Source organism: Marmota flaviventris, chromosome 6 (assembly GCF_047511675.1).
Source record: "Marmota flaviventris isolate mMarFla1 chromosome 6, mMarFla1.hap1, whole genome shotgun sequence".
NCBI classification, from domain to species: domain Eukaryota; kingdom Metazoa; phylum Chordata; class Mammalia; order Rodentia; family Sciuridae; genus Marmota; species Marmota flaviventris.
Genome location: NC_092503.1, coordinates 22,101,849 through 22,124,135, shown reverse-complemented (window position 1 = coordinate 22,124,135; position 22,287 = coordinate 22,101,849). Strand labels below are relative to the sequence as shown.

General features: G+C 33.8%; 1 protein-coding gene across 1 annotated transcript in view; it reads left to right on the top strand.

The window, feature by feature from the left end:
• The first annotated feature begins 138 nt into the window (after positions 1 to 138).
• Pex3 (peroxisomal biogenesis factor 3) overlaps positions 139 to 22,287 on the top strand; it is a 36,523-nt gene continuing 14,374 nt past the window's right edge. The window contains exons 1-8 of the mRNA XM_027938421.2: positions 139 to 403; positions 7,591 to 7,722; positions 11,358 to 11,439; positions 18,912 to 18,955; positions 20,166 to 20,290; positions 20,583 to 20,649; positions 20,763 to 20,817; positions 21,358 to 21,526. Coding sequence (XP_027794222.1) covers positions 331 to 403; positions 7,591 to 7,722; positions 11,358 to 11,439; positions 18,912 to 18,955; positions 20,166 to 20,290; positions 20,583 to 20,649; positions 20,763 to 20,817; positions 21,358 to 21,526 — 747 coding nt within the window. The 5' untranslated portion in view covers positions 139 to 330. The remainder of the gene's footprint in view (positions 404 to 7,590; positions 7,723 to 11,357; positions 11,440 to 18,911; positions 18,956 to 20,165; positions 20,291 to 20,582; positions 20,650 to 20,762; positions 20,818 to 21,357; positions 21,527 to 22,287) is intronic.

The following is a 22,287-nucleotide window of genomic DNA, read 5'->3' as shown; positions in this document are numbered from 1 at the left end:
AGGGGAACAGGGACTGCGGAACGCAGTGTAAATGGGCTATCGTTTCCGGGGGAGAGGAGAAGGCCAGGGCACGCGGGAGCAATTTCCCGACGGACCTGGGAGCGGCGACGGCGGCGCGGCGGCAGCGACAGAAAGCGCAGCTGCTCTGTAGTCCACGCCCCCTTCCCGCTCTGGTGACAGCCTCTGCGGAAAGTCGTGTTTGTGATTTCTGGAGAGCACCGAGAGGGACGACGGGGATCCTGCCGGGTCTTCCGGCCCAGGTGACAAAGAAACGGTTTCCTGGTGAACCTGTCCCTCACCCCAAGCAGCCCGCACCCCCAGCGCCTGAAGATGCTGAGATCTATGTGGAATTTTTTGAAACGTCACAAAAAGAAATGCATTTTCCTGGGCACAGTCCTTGGAGGTGGGTGACAGCGAGCGTGCTTGGAAAGGGGCACTGGGAGAAAGAGGTGGGAGAGAGGTGGCTTTCTTCCAACACAGGGAGAGGCCAGGATATGTAGAGGCTGTGGATGAGGAGCAGCGTGGCAAACCTCCAGGGTTCTTTCCATCTCCCCAGTTTCTACGTCCTTTGCCCTGTCACTGCCCCTCACTCTGCTTCTCTCTCCACCCCCTACCCCCCACGGAACATGGAGAACCTACCACAATTAAGTTTTTTTTTTTTTTTCCAGGCATTCTTTCTAATTTGTTGCTTTCTTGTGATAGCCTTCATTTCTTTTTGGCACTCTCAGTACTTTGGCTTTCACCCTTTATTGGAGTTTCATAACATTCTAAGGGAGTTATCTGAAGTCTGTACTTTGGGTGGTGTTTAAAGATAACTTGACTTTAAAAAAAAAATAGCACGTTGTACTGAAGGAAGATATGTACTAGATAAAGAAAAACAAATCAATATTTTAGCTCTGGTTCTGCCATTTTAGATAAAATTATGCAGCAACAAAATGCTAAGGATTAGGATGTTGTGCAATCTTCTCAGGATTGTGAAGGTTGGGATCAGTGCACATCTAGGTAACACAACTGAAATCACTGGCTGAAAGGAGATTTAGAAACAGATTTTACTTAAAAATCTTGAGACCCTTTTCCATCATATGACATTCATGTCATAGCATTCAGGAATTTGAAGGAGAAAATAAAAAGCCTTTTGAATTATACAAAAAGGAAATTTAGGAACTTTAAGAGAATGTTTTTGAACTTGAGGGTTTGAGAATTTTTGTATCACCAACTACATGTTTAGGTTACATAAGTACTTAAAGATCAAGGACAGAAGTTTCCCAAAGAACTTGGTTGCTCTTGTCTTACTTTTTGATTGTATTCTATTATGCCCAAACAATTTGAAATTAATAATACCATTATATCAGTAATTCAGATGTGATGATTCTTTGTGGTTTGAGATAGGGTTTTCGATTAGGCAAGGATTATGTTTTGCATGTCTCAGGTCTAGCACAAACTGATAATAAGCATATACAAACTTTGATCACCATTAAGACATCCTTTATAAATAAAAAGTATCTTCTGATATCTTCAGCCTCTTCTGATACTTTAAACATCTTAAAGTATGTTTAAGCTACACTGAAACTACAGAGACCATTCTATTTATAAAAGCTAAAGATATATTTGTAATGGAATATATGTCAGTACAATATTTTTGCTGCTTCTGAAGGAAGGCAAATTTTCCCTTTAGCAGTTTCAGAAGGAATAGCATACCCCTTCAGGCTTATAGAACAACCTAATGGTAGATCAGAAATAATCACAGGGGAAACAAAGACTGTTCTTAAAAGATAGTTATAGAAGCCAGGAATGGTGGTGCATGTCTGTAATCCCAGCAGTTTGGCATTCTGGGGCAGAAGGATCACAATCTCAAAGCCAACCTCAGTAATTTAGTGAGGCCCTAAGCACTTAGTGAGACCCAGTCTCAAAATAAAAAAATAAATAAATAAAAAGAGGGATGGGAGGTTATAAATTGTTTAAGCACCTCTGAGTTCAATCCTGGGATAACAAAAAAGATAGTTATAGGGTTTTTAAATCTATGGAGAGCTTTATAATTACAGATTAAAATATCAGACTAAGAGGAGTTGTTTTAACAAGTTCAGAATAATAGAACTGATGTTCTGTTTCTGTTGTCGTACAGCAAAGAAAGTCAGTCTGAAAAAAAGAAAAGAGATGACCGCAGCTAGAATTTGTTTGCTTGAGCCTCATATTTTTTCTGTTTCAAGGGAAAGTCCAATAGCATGTTAAATTTCAATTAATTTAAGAAATATTTATCAAGTGCCTGCAGTACCAAAGGTAATATGATTGGAGATACAGATTTACAGATTTAAATAGTAATAGCTAGTATTTATTGGGTACCAATTGTATATTGAACACTATACTATGTTCTTTCTATTCAGTATGGATGGCAATAGGGTAGTTATTGTCATCCCATTCAGAAATGTAGGAACCAGAGCTCAGAGAATTTAAAAAGCTTGCCTAGGGTCTCAGAGTTAGTAACAGGGAACTTGGTTAGTATGTTAGATCCCAATGCTCATTCTCTTTCCACACAGTACCACTCAGTCTTCATGGACTTTATGGTCTAATAGGAAGGAAAACCATGCATAAAAATACTAAAATTACAAATCCATGAAGGGTGAGAAAACACTGTACAAATCAACCTAGCAGACAGCATATGTAGTTGTAAAAATCAGGAAGGGCTTCATGAAAGAAGTGACACATTATTTTTTTATTTTTTTAGTTGTAGATGGACACAATGCCTTTATTTATTTATTTATTTATTTTTATGTGGTGCTGAGAATTGAACCCAGTGCCTTACACGTATAAGGCAAGCATTCTTGTCACTGATAGACAGTACCAGCCCCCAAGTGGCACATTTTGACAAGCTTGAAAGCTGAGTAAGGTATCTACATGCACTCTCAAAGAAGTCTGACCATTTACTGGTGGAAAAAAACTCAAATCAAATTTTGAGTTGCAAGGCTGCTTATGTGGGAATTTCTATTTCCCTGAATTTTGGATGGGTAATTACTTCAGACGAATTTGTACAATTTGACCAGTGTGGAAAGACTATAAAGTAGTAGTTCTCAAACTTTTTGATCTGAGTTCTCCTTTACATAATTCTTAAAAATTAAGGAGCCTAAAGAGCTTTCTAAATGTTATACCTACTATTTATAATATTTGAAATTAAAACCAAGAAATTTTAAATTTTTTTATTAATTCATTTAAAATAATAAACCATTGCATGTTAACATTAACAACACTTACTAGAAAAATGGCATTGTTTAAATTTTGCAAGTCTCTATAATGATTGGCTTAACTGAAGAGAACTAGATTCTCATATCTTTTTCTGCATTCAATCAGTTGTGATACCATACATCATGTAGCTCTTAGGATCTTCTTCTGTACACTCATGAAAGATTGATAATGTAAATTGCAAATAACATTTTAATACTATTGCAAAAATAGTTATGACCTTACAGATCCCCTGAAAGAGTCTCAAAGCGCCCAGGGGTGCCCAAGCCATGAAGAATCAATGCACTAGAGAAGGTATTGCAGAACAGAAAGCAACCAGATTCATATATATTGGCTTGCTGATTTTTAGAAAATCACAGAACATTGACTAATGGTTTATGTCTTAAACTTTGTCATTTCTGGACTCTTCAGATTTTTATTCATTCATTCATTCAACAAGCATTTTAATGACAATAAATGCCTACTCTCATTACAGGGTTCATTATTCATTATTTTTTATTGGACTCTGGGAAAACAAAGAAATAATATACAATTCTTGATTTTGAGGAAATCATGATACAATCTGGAAAGCATAAATAGAAATAAAAGTAGCACAATGATAGTATTATGGTACTATGGAAGCAGAGGAGAGAGAAGCATGAATTTGTCTGGCAAACTTCACAGAAGTTCCACTTAAGTTCTAAGCTAGCAAAGGAGTCAAGGGCACAGAAGAAAAAGGAAGTATACAAGAGATTCAGAAACACTGATTTTTGACAAGTCAAAGTATATTTCACTATAGCTAAGCAGTGAGGAGTGGTAAAAGGTTGATTTGGAGAAGTCACTAGGTCATAAATAAAACTAGATTAAAGGCCTTCCTTACTACCCTATTCTAAATAATGTGGATAATATCCTATGTATGGGTGCTTCTAAGACTTTATTATGGAAAAAAATTACTTAAGGGGATAATAAAAATAAAGACTCCACTTCTACAGTTCAAGAATTCCTTAATTCATTCAGCAAATATTTATAGAGTTCCCAGTGTGCACACCAGTAAGAGTTTAACAAAAGAAAAAAACTAAGAAGCTATTTATGACTCAGTTCAAGAGCACTAATTCATGTTCTAAACATGTAATGGTAAAGAAAATAAAATTATTTCTGAAATAGAATTAGAGTAGAAGAATTTGGGGATCTGTTAGATTGGGAACAATATTAATATATTACTTTTCAAACTGTTATTGAAATGTTTAACCTGGCAAAATAGTTGCATTTTAGGAATTTTTATCCTGAAAGAGAAGACTAAAAGATGATTTTAAAACACTGAAAGATATTTTGCTTTACCAGAAATGTTCTGAAAGGGAAACTTACATTTTACATTTATTTTTGAGGTGTTTAATCAATGTTTCCATTATTCGTAAGTCAAGTTATAGCTACAGAAGAAACATTAAAGCTCATATAATCCCAATATGTCATTCTATGAAGAAGTTAGATTCAGAGAGAGAAAGGGACTGCTTTAAAGTCACGTAACTAGTTGGCACCAGAACCATCAAGATGTCCTATCTTCTAGGCCCAAATTCAAGCTGCTATTCAAGTATATACAGAGGCCAGAGCTCCATGTTTTATGTAATGAGTTTTCTTTCCTCATTCTTATTTTACAAGGGAGACAAATATGACAAAATTTATGAATATGGTTATGAGAGCCAGGGTAAACTAGACCTTGTAAAGGAACTTTAGTGCTAACTAAACAAAAATAATGAATTTAGGATTTTAGCCTATTTTTCCATGTATTAGTTTATGAGAGCTGTCAAGGCAAAATACCACAAACTAAGCAGCTTAAGTGACAAAAAAATTATTCTTTTAACAGTTTTGAAGATTAGGAGTCCAAGATAAAGGTGTTGGCAGAGTTTGCTCCTTCTATGTGCTATAAAGGATCTGTACCAGGCCTCTCTCCTTAGCTTGTAGGTTGCCATCTTTTCTGAGTTTCACATTGTCCAAATCTGTGTCCAAATTTTGGACATCCACATGTCCAAATCTGTGTCCAAGTTTTTTCTTCTTAAAAGGATACCAGTCATGTTGGTTTACAACCTACCTTAATGTCTTCATTTTATAATTGAGATATAAAGATATATCTCAATTCTTTACAGAGATAATTGATTATAAAGACCGGATCTCCAAAAAAGGTCATATTCTAAGATACTGGACTCCAACATATCAATTTGTTGGGGAAAGAGAATTAACACAATTTAGCCCATAACAATTTATTTTCTTTTTTTAGCTGTAGCTAGACATTTATAAAATATAGTGATTCCTAATTTTTTATCAGATTTCTTGAGAATCTGATGAAATATGTGTAGCTTCTCCCCAGGAAAACATACATAACAATTAAATTTACCATTATTCCAGAAAAAATCCTACCTCTGCAAAGGATGTCATTTCAGTGTTTCATTTTACAATATAACTTGAACCATTTTGCACATTACTTTTAGTAGCCTGTTATGAGAATAAGATAACAAGCATTTCATGCAGAACTAATTGTATCAGAGTTGCTTGTCAAGGTATTACTTTGTGAAATATAAGTCAGTTTGTTCATTCTGTTGGTATTGTGACACTATCAGATTATTTAGGATTGCTTACAAGAAAGGTAGCTATGAAGCTCCTTAGGTGAACTTGTATTTGTTCCTTAAGCATGATTGCAATACATTTATATGTATATATATAAATGTAGCAACAACAATCATACTATATTTCTAATTATCATAGCACATAGTCTTACTGAACTATTTTAAAGAATATATTACATCTTATCAGCTCATCTATAACATCTGCATTCGTTGTAGAATACAGATTTACTTTGCAGTTCCTACAGGGCTGTCTCCTCCTCACTTGTGACAAACATACAAACCCAGTTATTTAGGTCATGCATAATTCTTAAATTCATTTTAGTAGATATTGTAGGCCACAGACAATTGGAGGTAAATGAGGATTAGTTACTCTCATACAGCCTCTCTGTCTGGTTACAATGAAGCCAAGTTCTTACACATATAAAAAAAGTATTAGCAAACAAAGATGAAAAAGCAACACAACCTATTCTATAAGCTCATTGAATTCGATACTTCTTTAGTGCTATGACAAAACATGTTCAAAAGATTTACTTGAAACAAATACAACAAATTCTAGCTATAGAAGCCAGCTGGTCATCTAGTTAACTCATTTGACACATGTTCACTAAGAAGAATCCTCTGAATGCTCACGATCCCAGGCTAAGTCATTCCTAAGGTGGTAGGACTTGCTAGATTCGTGTATTCACATTCATATGAATATCACTAAAATGCTTTAGATGGTCCAGTATCTTGAACACCACTAATTTAATCTATTAAAATCCAATTCTGATAATCAGTGTACTAATTAACAAATTATCTGTTTCTGATCATAGATAAAAGTTAACTGAAGCACTTAAGCTTTAGAATGTGTCTTTTGATCATATACTAACTAAACACTGGTGTGTTTACATTCTCTACTGGGACAACTAACCACCTTGGGTATAGACCAGTGTATACACATTTATATTATACTGTCTATGCTGAAATGTGTTTAATTGCAGAACACATGATACCACCTATGTTTTTATACTGTAAACATATTTCCCTTTTATATTTAAGTTACTGGGTTTTAGATGGTTCAAGCTTCATTCTCTTCTTTTCAGAGATTTTTCAAACACATTTTTAAAACACATGTGTTATTTTTTACCTACCTTTCTTTCACTCTTCCTTTTTAAAAATTTATCTTAAAAATTTTTATAAATATTATATGTTCTTTGAAGAAAATCTGGAAAATGGAAAGCAAATGGAGGGGAAAAAATCACTTGTTATCCCATCAGTCAGCAATGATCACTTTATTATAGGCTAGAAATTAAAACTCATCTCTTTCTGTGAGAAATGAAAAAAATAAAAGTTCTGAGATATTATTTTATCATCTAACATCATAAAACATGGATATTTCCTTGAGTCATTAACTATTCAGCAATGTGGTTTTTAATAGCTGCATGAAATTCTATTGTGTGGATAGGCCATGATTTATTTAAATAATACCCTATTACTGGACATTTACAGTGTCTCCAGTTAACTATTAAAGTCATTGCCAGACTTTCTAGATTTAATTTTTTTCTTTTTCTTATGTGCCCATCATTTCCTCTGTCATTGGCCATTAAACATTAATCTCTTTCTCCTTTAGTTTAGTTGTATACCAGTTTTTAATAATAGGGTTTTCTAGAAGTTATAATTTTTAGGTTTTCCATAATATAAACCTTATATTTGGATAAAGCAAGTTAAAAATAGTGTTTGGGATTTTTAATACTCTAATTGCATACTAACTTATTTTTAGGAGTATATATCCTGGGGAAATATGGACAGAAGAAAATAAGAGAAATACAAGAAAGGGAGGCGGCAGAATACATTGCCCAAGCACGACGACAGTATCATTTTGAAAGTAACCAGAGGACTTGCAATATGACAGGTAAGGCAGAGATAAATATTTATATGTGTATGAATTTTCTTGTTGATTTGTAGTATTTTGCATTTTTCCAAAGCCAAATTTAGAGGAAAAGACCAAGAATGATAAATCTAGCATTAACTGAAATATATCATTTCCATATGAATTTTTAAATGAATACTTGTTCATTCATTTTTTATATTCATCCAGCAAATACTTGCAGTATCCAGCATTGGGGAAGCAGAAAGTGAACAATATTTTTAAGATTCCTGACCTTTGGGGTTTATATTCTAGTGAGAAGAAAAGATGATAAACAACAGATAAATGACTTTCAGCAGTGATGACTGCTATAAGGAGAATAAAGCTGTGTGAGGAGTGACGATGTCCCTTAAGAGAGGATGATCATCAGTCAGGTCTCTTTGAGGAGGTGACATCTGAGGAGAAACCACTCAGTACAATGGAGCAAGCCATACAAAGTGCCCGGGGTGAGAACAAGTTTGGGACAATCGAGAAATAGCAAAAAGGTCATGTAGCTAGAAAATAATGAACAATGGATAAGTGGTAGGAAACAAGGCTACAAAGGTTGGCCTTATCTACAGGGCCTAATAGGTCATAGTAAAGAGTCCTAAGTTTGTTAAATTTAGAGCAGGCAATTATAGACCTGTAATTCTTTCATAGTCGTATACATTCACTCAGCATTAAGTAATGGTAATAATTTAACCCCTGGAGCTAGAAACTGATTGAATGTCATAATAAAACCAATTGCCAATATTTGAAGAGTTCTCAAATCTGTGTCAAACTTGTTCATCTTTTTCATTGTTTAAAGCTTAATATTTTATCTAAAAAGCTGTTTCTTTCAAGAACAATTAATTTGGAAAGACTTTGTAAAGCTAAGTGTTCCTTTTTAAATTGTAAACGTAGAACATTTTTTCCAGAGCTAAAAGGACTTTATTGTTAGGTCACTTGCCTTGTTTTATAGATAAAGAGGCTAAGATCAAGAAGTGAGAGATAGTCTGAAAGTTACTGCTTAAGTATGCGTTTTAATATTTGAAGTAGTAATATACAGAAAAATACTTCTATTCAATAGGGCAGAGAGTGACCAGAAATATTGTATACAATGATTACTCTGATATGGCATAGTAAGAGCATAGGCCCTAGGGTGAGGCAGATCTGGTCTAGTTTCCAGTTTGACTTTTTTTATTTATGTCTTTGGGCCAACCTAAATCTTATTTCTCTTCTCTACAGAGTACACATCATAAAAGCCACTTCAGAAATGTTTTGTAAGAGTGTGATGAAATAATGCTTCTAAAGTACTTGGCACATAATAAATACTCTATAACTTTTTAAACATAGTTCTTTAAATTTCAGCATTAAATGTAGTGGTGCTACCAAGAACATTTTGATGAATTTTTAGAGTATAGGAATGATTCATTTTAGGTGATTACTCAGATTTTCAGAAAATACAAAAAGGCAGCTTCTAGGGTCTCAAGATATATCTCAGTTTGACATAGATCCTTATGTCAGTTTGGTTTCTCCAGGATGCAGATGGGTTAGATGTGTGAGAAATTTCCTGGAGGGGAGGAACAGGGGAGAAGGCAAGGAAAACCTTTATATCACAATTCTAGTCTGACATTTATGAAAGGAAAAGAGAAGGAAGAAAAATTAGGTTAGGAGAGCCTGAGACTATAGCAAATTCTAGGAGAGCCTGGCCAGGCCAGTGGAGTTCCCTAGTAGAGGAGTCCCCACCTGAGCACTCTCATTGGCAAGGATCAGTGCAATCACAGCCATGGATCTAGAGGGTGGCAGATAGAGTTGTTAATTGACTATGATGCTCCCAACAGAAGATGGAGGTGACACATGTCCATGACCATCACACCCTCAGATGAAGAAATAGCTGACGATGGATAATTTTTTAAATAACATATGGTGATTACTAATAGGCAAAATATAGGTTCACTTAAAAAGTTGACAGACTAGCTTTCTAATATATACTGATACTAGTATGTTCAAATTTCTATCCTTTTATTTAGAAATCTGTAGTGAATATACTAGAAAATTTTTAATACTTTTGGGTAAACATACTATTTTTTGTTGTTTTTTTTTTGCCCAAGAAGTTGATCCCATCTTGAAAGATAATATCTAATGGATTGCTTCTGTGCTTTCTGTTTTCACTTTTCTTCTTCATGATTTTACTGAAGATCTAAGAGGGAAGCTTATTGAATTTCTTCATGTATGCATAGCTGACACCACAAATGAGATTTCAGTATACAAAATAGGATGCTCAAGTCCTATATTAAATGGCATAGTACTTGCAATAACCTACACAAATCCTCCTCTATACTTGAAATCATTTCTATATTACTTATAATACCTAATACAATGTAAAGTTGTTATACTCTATTGTTTAGGGAATAATGATAAGAAAAAGAATCTGTACTTATTCAGTATAGACAAAATTTTTGTTTCCTGATTCTGGGAATCAAACCCAGGCAGGGCTTTGTGCATGCCAAGCTAGTGTTTTACCAGCGAGCTATACTCCAAGCCCCAGACCCAGTTTTTTCAAATATTTTTGGTCTGAAGTTGGTTGAATCTGCAGGTGTAGAACCCACTGATATAGAGAGCCAGCTGTATTGTGTTTGGACTGGACATCTATACCAAATACACTAAGAAACAAGCTAGCTTTTGTATTGGTTCTAAGCTGCTACTTTGATAATGGTCTAAATAACTTAGGAGATTTCAAGTGCAGCCTGAAGAAATATGCTGAAACTAAGAGTACAGTATTGAAATAAATGTTGCATGGATTAAAACCTAAATTTTCTATAGAAAAAAAATTTGGATTTTATATTGACAATTTTACCTAGTTGAGAAATAAAAATCATATACTAAAATTTTCCCTTCTAGAATGTGGTACTTATGATTTCTTGGATTTTTTTTCATGATTTATTTAGTGTTAGAAATTCATTTAAATTTAAATGTGTGTGTGGCTCTAGCATTTCTTAAACAATGTTTAAGAAATAACTTTCAAGACATGAAGTAATTGCAAGGTTTTGTCCGTGGAATACTGAATTATTTTGTCTTCATGTTATTCTTGGGAGTGGTAGACATAGAGTAGCCACTGACAAAACCAAAACTAAAAGTCAGCAGTACTTAATTCCTATTTGCCATGCTATAGTACTTAATGTTTTAAAGTATTTGATAAACCTTTTTATAACATTATATATAAAATATGTAGAAAAAGTATATCTAATATAAAAATGTCTTAATCATTTTCATTATATCATAAATAAGCATTTATTATAAAAAAATTTGGAGAGTACAGAAAACAAGGAAAAAAAAACAGAATTATTCATAATCCATAGCCCGTAGACCACCATTGTTACACCTGAGGGTAATTCTTTTCATTCATTCTTCTGCATGTACTTGTTTACATTGCTGTGATCATATCATAGCATATGTATAATTTTGTTGTAAAAAAATCAGAAAATGCATGATTTATTAGCACAAATTAGTTTTATATCACTAATAGTATTAATTGGAATTCTCTAGACTTGACTTCCTTCCACCTCTTACTAGCTGCTTTTCATATAGCCTGAAATAACATATTTCTTAGTGATTACAGTCATATCAATTGTGATCTTCTTTTTCTATTTGGATTACAGTGCTGTCCATGCTTCCAACACTGAGAGAGGCCTTAATGCAGCAACTCAATTCTGAGAGCCTTACAGCTCTACTAAAAAACAGGTAAATGCCAGTTCCAGCATGTTTTGTTCATGGACTACAATTGATAGAATGAACAAAAATACTTTCCCAAAGTCTTTGTTTTCTTACTTTTCTTTCTAATGAAGACTTATATAGACTCAGAAAAAAAAAAAATCAAGTGACTGTATCACTGAATCCATATTTTATTTTGTTCATTCATTTCTGCTAAATCTGATTAAAGTATAGTACCACTGGCATTATGCAAATAATTTAGAGCACCAGTATGTTATGCATTATTTTATATAAATAGATTTTATATAATGTTGACATTTTTCAGAAATTTAATTATTGAGTTTTTAAGGAACACATTCCTGAACCAGATGTTGTGAAGCAGACAAAACTTACGTTAAACATTGTGTTTCTTATATTGTTTACAGTGTAATAAGTGAAGCATGTTATCATACATTTTAATAACTAAAGCACCTGAATTTACATTATAAATTATTAACAAAATTAAGTACAAATATAACACTTGCATATGATAATTCCATTTTACAAAGCACTGTCATATGTATGACTTTACATATGGCATATAGTATACCCGGGGTATTGTTAGTTAGTATAATTTTTTAATACATTTTTTTGTAGTGGTAGATGAACCGAATGCCTTTATTTTATCTGTTTATTTTTATGTGGTGCTAAGGACTGAACCCAGTGCCTCACGCACACTAGGAAAGTGCTCTGCCACTGAGCCCCAGCCCCAGCCCTCAGTTAGTATAATTTTAGGTTAGTTTGTGAAGACTTCCAGAAGGAAATGGCTCCTTCTTTTAATGAGGAAGATTAGGTATGGGGATGATTTCACTAAGTAAATGTTATGTGCTTATGTATGTGTGTGTGCGTAATGCTGTGGACCAAACCCAGAGCCCTACACATGGCTAAGTATCTACTCTGTCACTAACCTATATCTCCAACACTAAATAAATTTTAATCACTGTGGCCTTACTGAAATATTTATTTGCCTTGTAATCACCCTTCAAATAGTTGGAGGGAAAAAAGTGCTATTTCTAGAGTCTCTCTATGCCAGCTCCAGTGCTAGATACCTTCCATGCATACATGCTCCTATTTAATTTTCAAAGTATTCCTGTGAGATAGATATTATCATCTCCATTTTGCACATAAGAATTTAGTGCTCAGATAGGTGAAATAAGAAGTTGGAAAAATTCTTTGAAATATTTTTATATGCAGAGAATACCTCCTAAAATAGCAATGGATTTTTGTACTTTGATATTTTTTAAAAATCTGATTAAAGTATACTACTACTGGCAAGAGATTTTTCCTCCATAAATTTCATCATTCTTAGAGGTAGACTGACTTTAACCCCTGCTTATAGATGTAAGGTTTGGTTTACAAATTATTTGTATAATTATATACAAAAAGCATATGAGTTGATTGCCGTTAGTCAAATAAATACCTAATTACCACCTATACATTAGTATAGTATAGAAAAGAAATAGAGTTCAGTTGCCTTAAGTTTGAGTCATACTGAGGCAAAACAGATGAAGTAAATGAATAATGCTAACATAATAACAAGCTTTTAATAAAGCAATAAACACAGTGGCATTCTTTCTTCTTGGTTAATCTGTATCCTGAAAGGCCCTAGGTCCCATATGTTTGGGGGGATTCAAGATCATTAAGATAGGGTAGAGCCTGTATGTGGTGACCGTGCTTAAGGCCCTAGATTCAATCCCTAGCGCACACACACACACATAAAGATAATTAAGACATTCTTACGGTTTAGATATGACATATCCTCCAAAAGTTCATGTGGAGGACAGTGCAAAAATTTTCAGAGGTTAAATGATTAGATTATGAGAGATGTGACCTAATTGGTGGATTAATTCACTGATACAGATAAGTGGTTGGTAACTGTAGGCATGGTGTAATTAAAGGAAGTAGGTTATTGGGGATAAGCCTTTATGATTTATATTTTGTCCTTCGTGAGTGGACCTCACTCTTTGCTTCCTGGTTGCTACTTCCTGAACTACTTTGCTCTGTCAGCCTTCTGCTCTGATGTTCTGCCTTACCTCAGGCTCAACTATGGACTGAAACCTCTGAAACTACGTGCCAAAATATACTTTTCCTCCTCTAAGTTGTTATTTTCATGTCTTTTGGCCACAGTGATGCAAAAATTGACTAAAACAGAAGTTAGAACTGAGAAATAGGGTCTTCACTGTGACTACTTTACCATGTGGTTCAGAAGCCTTAGGATGGTTTGCAGCACAAGGAATTTTGAAAAGTTTAGAGATGCAAACTGGAAAATCTTTAGAATGTGATAAGTGGAGTTTATGACTAGCACTGCAGACAGTAAAGAGTGGGTTTATGAGATTTCAGAAGAAAGAAGAAGACTATTGGAAATTGGACTAGATGCCATTAGTTGTCTGTTCTAGCAAAGCAGTTGTCTACATTTTGCCCTTGTCCTGAGCCTTCCAGTGACTCTGAATTTAAAGATGATGAACTAATTAATCTAGCAGAGGAAAATTCAAGGCAACACAGCATTTAAGAAGTAGCATGGATATTTTTGGCACTTCTATCTAAGTTTACTATGATAATTATGAGCAGAAAGCAAAGCAGAAAGATTTTTTAAAACTTGCAGTTTGTCTAGAAAATTGTGTGTAAAACTGAAACTAAGGGAGGCATGATTGTTAAAGACATTACAGCCACTGCACAGAGGCAAGTACTTTCCACAGATTCAATAGGAAAGATGGCTTCAGGACATGTCAAGAATTGGCAAGACCATACCCATCTCAGGCTCAATGGTGTAAAAGTAAAGAATTCTTTTGAGAAGAGATCATGGGTGCACTGCTTGCACAGAGGAGCCCAGGAAATTTTGTTTTGTTTTGTTTTGCTTTGCTTACCATTCCTAGCTACCCAGGCACTCAGAGGCTGCTATATCCATGGTCCAGGAGGGTTGGCTACTGCTCAAGATGGTTGCAGACCTTGGTCTCGACCATGTGGTGCTGGCTCTGCAGAAATGCAGGATGCTGGCATTAGGGGGTCATGGAGGCTTCCACCATCCAAAGCCAAAGGAAGGAGTAAACAAAATTATCATAATACAAGAGTTATTAGTGTCATGGTAGAAAATGTGAGAAGAAAATATGGGCATATAGAAAAGAAAAGGATTAATTTTGATAATAGTCCTGGACAGCTTTAAAGAAAAGAATCTGACAAAGGTTTAATATCTAGAATACATAACTTAAGAAACTAACATAAAAAACTCAATTAACAAATGGGGAAATTAACTAAATAGACACTTCAGAAAAGAAGAAATACAAATGACCAACAAATGTGTGAAAAAATGTTAAACATCATTAGCAATTAGGGAAATATAGATCAAACTACGCTGAGATTTCTCACTCCAGTCAGAATGGCAATTATCAAGATCATGAACAATAATAAATGCTGGAGAGAATGTGGAGAAAAAAGGAACATTTTTACACTGTTGGCATAATTTAAATTAGTAAATTACTGGATTTTAAATTAGTACAACCACTATGGAAATCGTTATGGAGATTCCTCAAAAGACTAGTCATAGAATCACAATATGACCCAGCTATACCACTCCTCAGTATTTATCCTAAAGAATTAAGGTTATCATACTTTAGTGATATATGAATACCCATGTTTAAAAAGCACAATTCAAATTCACAATTGCCAAACCATAGAACCAGCCTAGGTGATTGATTGCAACAGATGAATGGATAATGAAAATGTGGTATATATGCACAATGGAGTTTTATTCAGCCATAAAGAAAAATGAAATCAAATTTCACAATTGGCAGGAAAATGGATGGGACTTGAGACCATTACATTAGACAAAATAAGCCAAACTCAGAATGTCAAGGGTCATATGTAGAAGCTAGAGAGGCAAAAGGAAAAGAAAGGTTGGTGAGGGAGGTCTCATAAAAATCAAAGGAAATCATTAAAGTGTAAGAAAGGGAGGAGGGGAGGGAAAAGGAAAATGCTGGTGAATGATATTGGGCAAACTATATAGTTATATTGTGTGCATGTACAAATATATAACAACAGATCAGACCATTTTGTAGAACTATAATGCACCAATAAACAATGTGAGAAAAAAAAAGATGTGATTCCCCTTTTCCTACTCAATACATAGGAGAATTTCTTTAAATTCCAGATTTTGAGATGAGTCACTGTTCTTCTCCCTCATCATTCCTTCTTTAAATATCTAAATGTTATTGTTTTTCTTTCTTTACTTTTGACTTGAAATTTCTATTTTGCAATTTAGGGGTAAAAGGTCCGTTTGAAAAACATTTGCCTAAAAAGAGGCTTGAGCCATTACAAAGTATGATTACATGAGGCCCCAATCTTATGATTGCTTTTATATTAGTATTCAGTCAACTCTGATCTCATATAAACTTATAAAGCAAGTTAATTTTTTCTTTAAACTAATTTGATAATGACTAATCAGAAATAAGTAAATGACCTTATAGCCTTATTTTGTCTGTTTCATAATAGCAAATATACATGTATCACTTTTTAATATTTAGCATTCTTATTGAAGATTGACAATGCCAATAAAGTTCTGAAGCCAAATAATCTTAGAAACTCATCACAAGAAAGAGACTACTTTGTACGGATTAGTTTAATTTTTAAGCATATATTTTAGCGACACTAATGAACCTGGATGTATTTAACTTGGAGTAGATTTCCATCAGATGAAGCATTTGAAAAGAATCTTTGCTAGAAAATATTTTCCCTGTCCTTCTACATATATTTAGAAGAGAATATATATATATATATATATATATATATATATATATACACACACACACACACACACACACACACACACATATATATGTATATAAAATAATGAATATATATAGAGAAAGGGGAGAGATACATAAATACATATATACAGATGTATGTATCTAGCTCCCTCCCCCATTTCTCTCTCTCTCTCTCTCTCTATATATATATATATATATACACACACACACACACGCGCGCGTGCACGCGTGCACACACACACAATTTAGTACACCTTAATATAATTTAATATTCAAGACTTCGGTGGAATCCCATATGTGTGTGTATATATATATATACACACACACACACACACACACACATACATACATACACACACACACACACATAACATACATACTTAACTGCTGAGGATCAACCCAAAGCCTCAAATATTCTAGGCAAGCATTATCACTAAGCTATGTCCACAGTCCTAAGGACAGTATTTTTATATCTCCTTTTAAAGCCTAATTTTGATGACTGTCAACACAAAGGAATGGCCTAGGTGACTGTTACTCTGTCCTCTCCATCCAAAATCACCCCAAATAACATACAGTTTCAGCAAATACAATTTCAATTCAAATAACCTAATTTTTCCTTCCACAAACTGCTGCTGCTAAGCACTTCCTGCATTTAAGGATCATTATTTTCTTATTTCACATTTGGAAGTTTTTCTGAGGTGATAAAAGATATGATTTCCTTATATTAAACTATCTCACCCTCAAATTGTGGCCCAGTCATCAATTTAATTTGAATAGTTTGCCTAGCATGAATGAAGCCCTGGGCTTAAATCCTAGCAGTGAAAAAAGGAGAATCTTATCACTGAAAAAAAGGAGAAGGAAGGGAGGGGGAGGAGGAGGAAGGGAAAAATGGCATTCCACTAGGAGTCTTAAATGTTAAATTATATTAAGGCTATGGTGGTATTTTATAGGATCTACTCCAGATCTCTACTGAACCTGTGTCATCTAGTAAGAGATGACTAAAGCTTTAGAGTCTGTTCATTGGTAAAGAAAGATGAGAGCTAATAATATCCCACAATTGTAATGTTAATTCAATTTTTATTGAAATACAAATTTGTGTCTAAATACAATAATAAGGATTTTCAAGCTTGTATTTTTATATATTTATGGTTAAACTAATTTTCTGGTAATCTATTGTATTTTACACAAATATTGGTCTCTGACAAATTGGATATAACAAAGGAAAAAAAAAAACACTAGTTGGTAGTATAACCAAAAAGACAGAAACTATTGCCAAGTGACTTTACCACAGAAATTTGATTATATATCCTTCTTGGTGCATATATTCATTCGACACACAGTATCTTAAAAAAAAAAAAAAAAAAAACACATTTAAACCCTTTTTAGTATTGCTATTTTAAGTCTGCTGTGCTTGTGTTGAGGGATGAAGCAAATTAGCAATTATGTTGGTTTCATTGATTTTTCAGTAAATGCAGATGTAAGATCAATGAACTTAAGTTAAAAACCCTGTGGTCCTGATTTTGAATTGGAAATAAAAATATGACTGTATGATGTATTTTCTCTCTTCAAGTACATGTACATGTAAGTAGATAGACACATATTTGTCAATGTAATAGTTAGCTTTCTGTTGCTATAACAAAATACCTGAGACAATAAACTTACAAAAAGAAAAGTTTATTTTGGCATATGGATTTGGTAGTTCCAGTCCAAGAGCAGGCAGACCCATTGCTGTAGGCACCTGGTGGGAGTGTCATGGCAATGCCAGGAAGTATGTGGTGGGGCAAACTGTTTACTTCATAGCCAGGAAGCAAAAAGAATAACACTGGATGGGTTAGGGTCTCAAAATCCCCTTTGAGGACATAACCCCCCCCCCCCCACGAATAACCTTACAACCTTTCACTAGGCCCCACCTCCTAAAGGTTCTACCACCTCCCAGTAGTGCTATTCTGGGTACCAAGCCTTTAATTCATGGACTTCTGAAGGACTAAACACCAACCAGCTTAGTCCATTGTAAAGGTTAGAAATAATGACCTACCCAGTAACAACAAATGTCCTTAATCAAAGATGTGGTCTCTAGCTACCATTTTCCATGACAAGGAACCAGGACTTTAAGAGATACAGATAATTTCATGTCTGAAGCAAAAATTGCATAGGATGAAATCAGAACAGTTTTTCTCATCAGAAACCAAGGAAGCTCTTAAAGATTAATGGGGTCACTTCAAAAAGATCCAGGAGTCTACCTAAATAACCCATTAGTGGTCAGAGATGGGAAATTTGAACATCATTAGAGATAATAACTATAGTGCATTAGATATCAAATATATGTGCAAATTTGTGTGTTTATATGATATTTGAAACAAAAATCCCACCAGTTACCTTTGAAGGATTACAAGATATACTTTCTTGTTTGTAAAATGGTAAATAAGGGAAAGAAATAAACATCCTTTCCTGATTGTCCTTCATGGTTTTATAGTACATGTATGCATATGCTTAGAAAGAAGAAAAAGAATGAATGAATATATGCCAGTGAAAATGATTGTTATCATTGGTTCCTGGAATTATAATTGGTTTTTATTATATTTTGTGAGCTTTGTCTTCTTCAGTTATCTCTATTATTTTTAATTTAAAAAATTGAATTCAAAGTTTTCTATTAGCTTATCTGGATTATTATTTTTATATATTTCCTGATTTTTTTTCCTTTAGGCCTTCAAACAAGCTAGAAATATGGGAGGATCTGAAGATAATAAGTAAGCCTATATATTCTGAGAGGCAACACATCCTTAAGCTATTTATAAGGGGAAATTTTTGTACTGCACTATATGAATAACTCTACCAGCCTCATAAAGTTATTGTCAAGATTAAATAAAATAATACTCATAAAACAAATAGATCCATATCTGTTCATAAGAAGTACTTAGTGGATTTTAGTGATGGTGGTATTATTATTGTTCTAATTATAATGTGAAAACTCCTAAACTACATATGCCTATATTAAGTACTAGTGTGTTTAACATTATATTTTAAAGGGAGCTTTTACTCTAATCCAGTTAGGAACTTTACTTTGATATTGTATGCAAACCTTCATTAGTAAAAACAGAAAGAAAGAGCTTCCCTGGGTCCTATATATCTACCTATGTCTCAAAACTTCATATTAACAATTATTCCCATATTTTTTGATCCATTCAACTAATCCTTAGCAATTGAATGATATTTAAGCCTTGCCTGTTTTTAAAGAAACCTTTCTAGTATCCTGTATTTCCTTTCAACTATTGCTTACTTTCCTTCTGACCAAAGATTTCTACATCCTCTTTCTTCACTTTCACTCACTCTTTGACACACTATCACCTGACTTCCACCCCTGTGTCTACCCAGGCAGATTTTGTAGATATCACTAGTAAGGCTGTGTTGCTAAATCCACTGGGACATCTTTCACCTGCTAGATCTCCCAGCAGCAGTCTATACTTCTGCTCTCTCCTCTGTCATGAACATTCTGTGACATATGCTGCTGAGGTGTTTTCCTTTTCTTTTCCTTCTTCTACTCTTTTACTGGGCTTTTCCTACTTTGCCTGCCCTTGAAGGCCATAGTTCTTCCATGCCTAGCCACCTTCTCTTAGCTCTCTGGCTCCCTGGGAAACTCTTGAGTTTAGAGGCTGCTACTTTTAGTGCAATCTGTTCTTGTTTTCCTTTCTAAGTTTATATTGTATAGCTCTTTTATACAATAAATTTTCATTGGTTATTACTTAAATTAGGAGTTTAACCTATATTACTTCTAAACAAGTTGTAAGGAGGTGGATTGAATATGAACTATTTAAATTGATATATTTTTATGCTTGATACAGTTACAAATACATTTTTAAATTCATGTTATGAAAAAAATAGTGTTAGAGATGATTCAGGATTTTACACATTTGTTGATATCTTAATAACAATACCAAAGGATTTCTTTTCTCTCTGAAGGTTTCACAAGAAGTATCGTGGCTGTATATAGTACTTGCATGCTGGTTGTTCTTTTGAGAGTCCAGTTAAATATAATTGGTGGATATATTTACTTGGATAATGCGGCTGTTGGCAAAAATGGCACAGTAAGTTTAATAGACTTAAATACATATTGCCCTTTCTTTTAGGAAGTTCAAAGTTTAGTTGGATATTATGTATTCTGATAACAGTTTCTATGAAAAATAACTTTGTATTAAATGAGATTATAAACTTTTGGCATGGTGATTATTTTTCATCTTTTGAAAACAGACATTTTGGTATGTTAAAAAATATTTTCCCTGACATTCTAGATCCTGAAAATCTCAACTCAGATTGTACTGAAAATATTACTTACTAATAAAAATTTAGATAATTTAACCTTATTTTTGTTTTGTACAGACAGTTCTTGCTCCCCCAGATGTCCAACAGCAATATTTATCAAGTATTCAACACCTCCTTGGAGATGGTAAGATTCTGACTTGTGACCTGTATATTAATTTCAGGTCACTTACTTGTATTTATTATTGAGGAATTCTTAATGTGAGCAAGATTTTTTTAATTTTGTTTTTCCTTTAATAGGCCTGACAGAATTGATCACTGTCATTAAACAAGCTGTGCAGAATATTTTAGGAAGGTAAGGCATTTTTTGACTTTTCAGACTCCCTGATTCTGACAAATAAAAGAAAAATTAAAATTGTTCTAGTGAAACAGGTAACTTGATGAATGGTGATATGTGAAACACTGTGTAACCAGATACCAGCCCTGAGTATTGCATTGTAGAACCCTTTTTCTTCATCAGTATCAACCTGTTGATACACAGGGGAAATATTTAACATTCATGTTTATTTATTTCTTTGCAAATCAGAAATATTTTGGTCATGAAATAAAAGAAAAATCCTCCTTTAAAATCTGCCTAAAGCTTTTATCTCCCACTAACACTAATAAAATCTATAATTACAATAGGAATTTTCTTATTAATCTGCAGCAAGATTTTTTTTTGGCTTTGTAGTAATGATCCTTAACTGGTGGCTGATTTATTAATCTATTCTAATCCGTTCAGCAGTTTCAGGTTTGACCAGATGAAACAGATAGTAGCCTGTAAAGAAAAAAAAAATGTGTATATGATGTGTTTTGTAGTTTAAATTTAACTCAATTCTCTTTTCTTTGTTTCTAGTGTTTCTCTTAAACATTCTTTGTCCCTTTTGGACTTGGAGCAAAAAATAAAAGAAATCAGAACTCTTGTTGAACAAGATAAATCTTCTTCTTGGATTAATAAAGATGGATCCAAATCTTTATTATGCCATTATATGATGCCAGATGAAGAAACTCCATTAGCAGTTCAGGTGCTTAATTTATAACCATTTAACCAAACCAGCTATTCTGTATCTTCTAAATTTGTTACTGTCTCTTGAAATGTAAATGATTGAAAGATATAGTTCAATAATTTAAATAAAACTTGATTAATTTAGAAAACAAACTGTAAATACAGCTATTTTTAGTCAGAATCACATATAATTTTAGATATTCAGCAAATTTTTGAGTAATATTTATGTGACAGACACTGCGATATATGCTGCAGATATAAAATAAGGTAGACATGTTCATTTCACTTGAGGAATTGAGAAGACAAATTCAGTTAGTGTGGCTAGACCTATTTCTGTAAGATGAACTAGCAGAACCTAGAACAAGATCATGTGAGGACAAGATCATGCAAAGCTTTGTATGCCAAGGTAAACAGATTAAACTTCAGTTTGCAGACAAAGAAATTTAAATTTTAATGAAGTTAAGTTCTACATTCAAATTTGCTTTTAAAATAACTAAAGGCAGCCAGGCTTGGTATTGTACACCTATAATCTCAGCTGCTACGGAGGCTGAGGCAGGAGGATGGCAAATTCAATGCCAGTTTCAGCAACTTACTAGGACCTTATCTTAAAATAAAAACTAAAAAGGGCTAGAGATGTAGCTCAGTGATAGAGCACTCCTGGGTTCAATACCCAGTAGTAAAAAAAAAAAAAAATAAGGGTAGTGTGAAATGACCTGAAGGACGTTGTAGTTATCCAGTTGAGAAACAAAGCCTAATCTAACAAATTATCAACTATAGTGT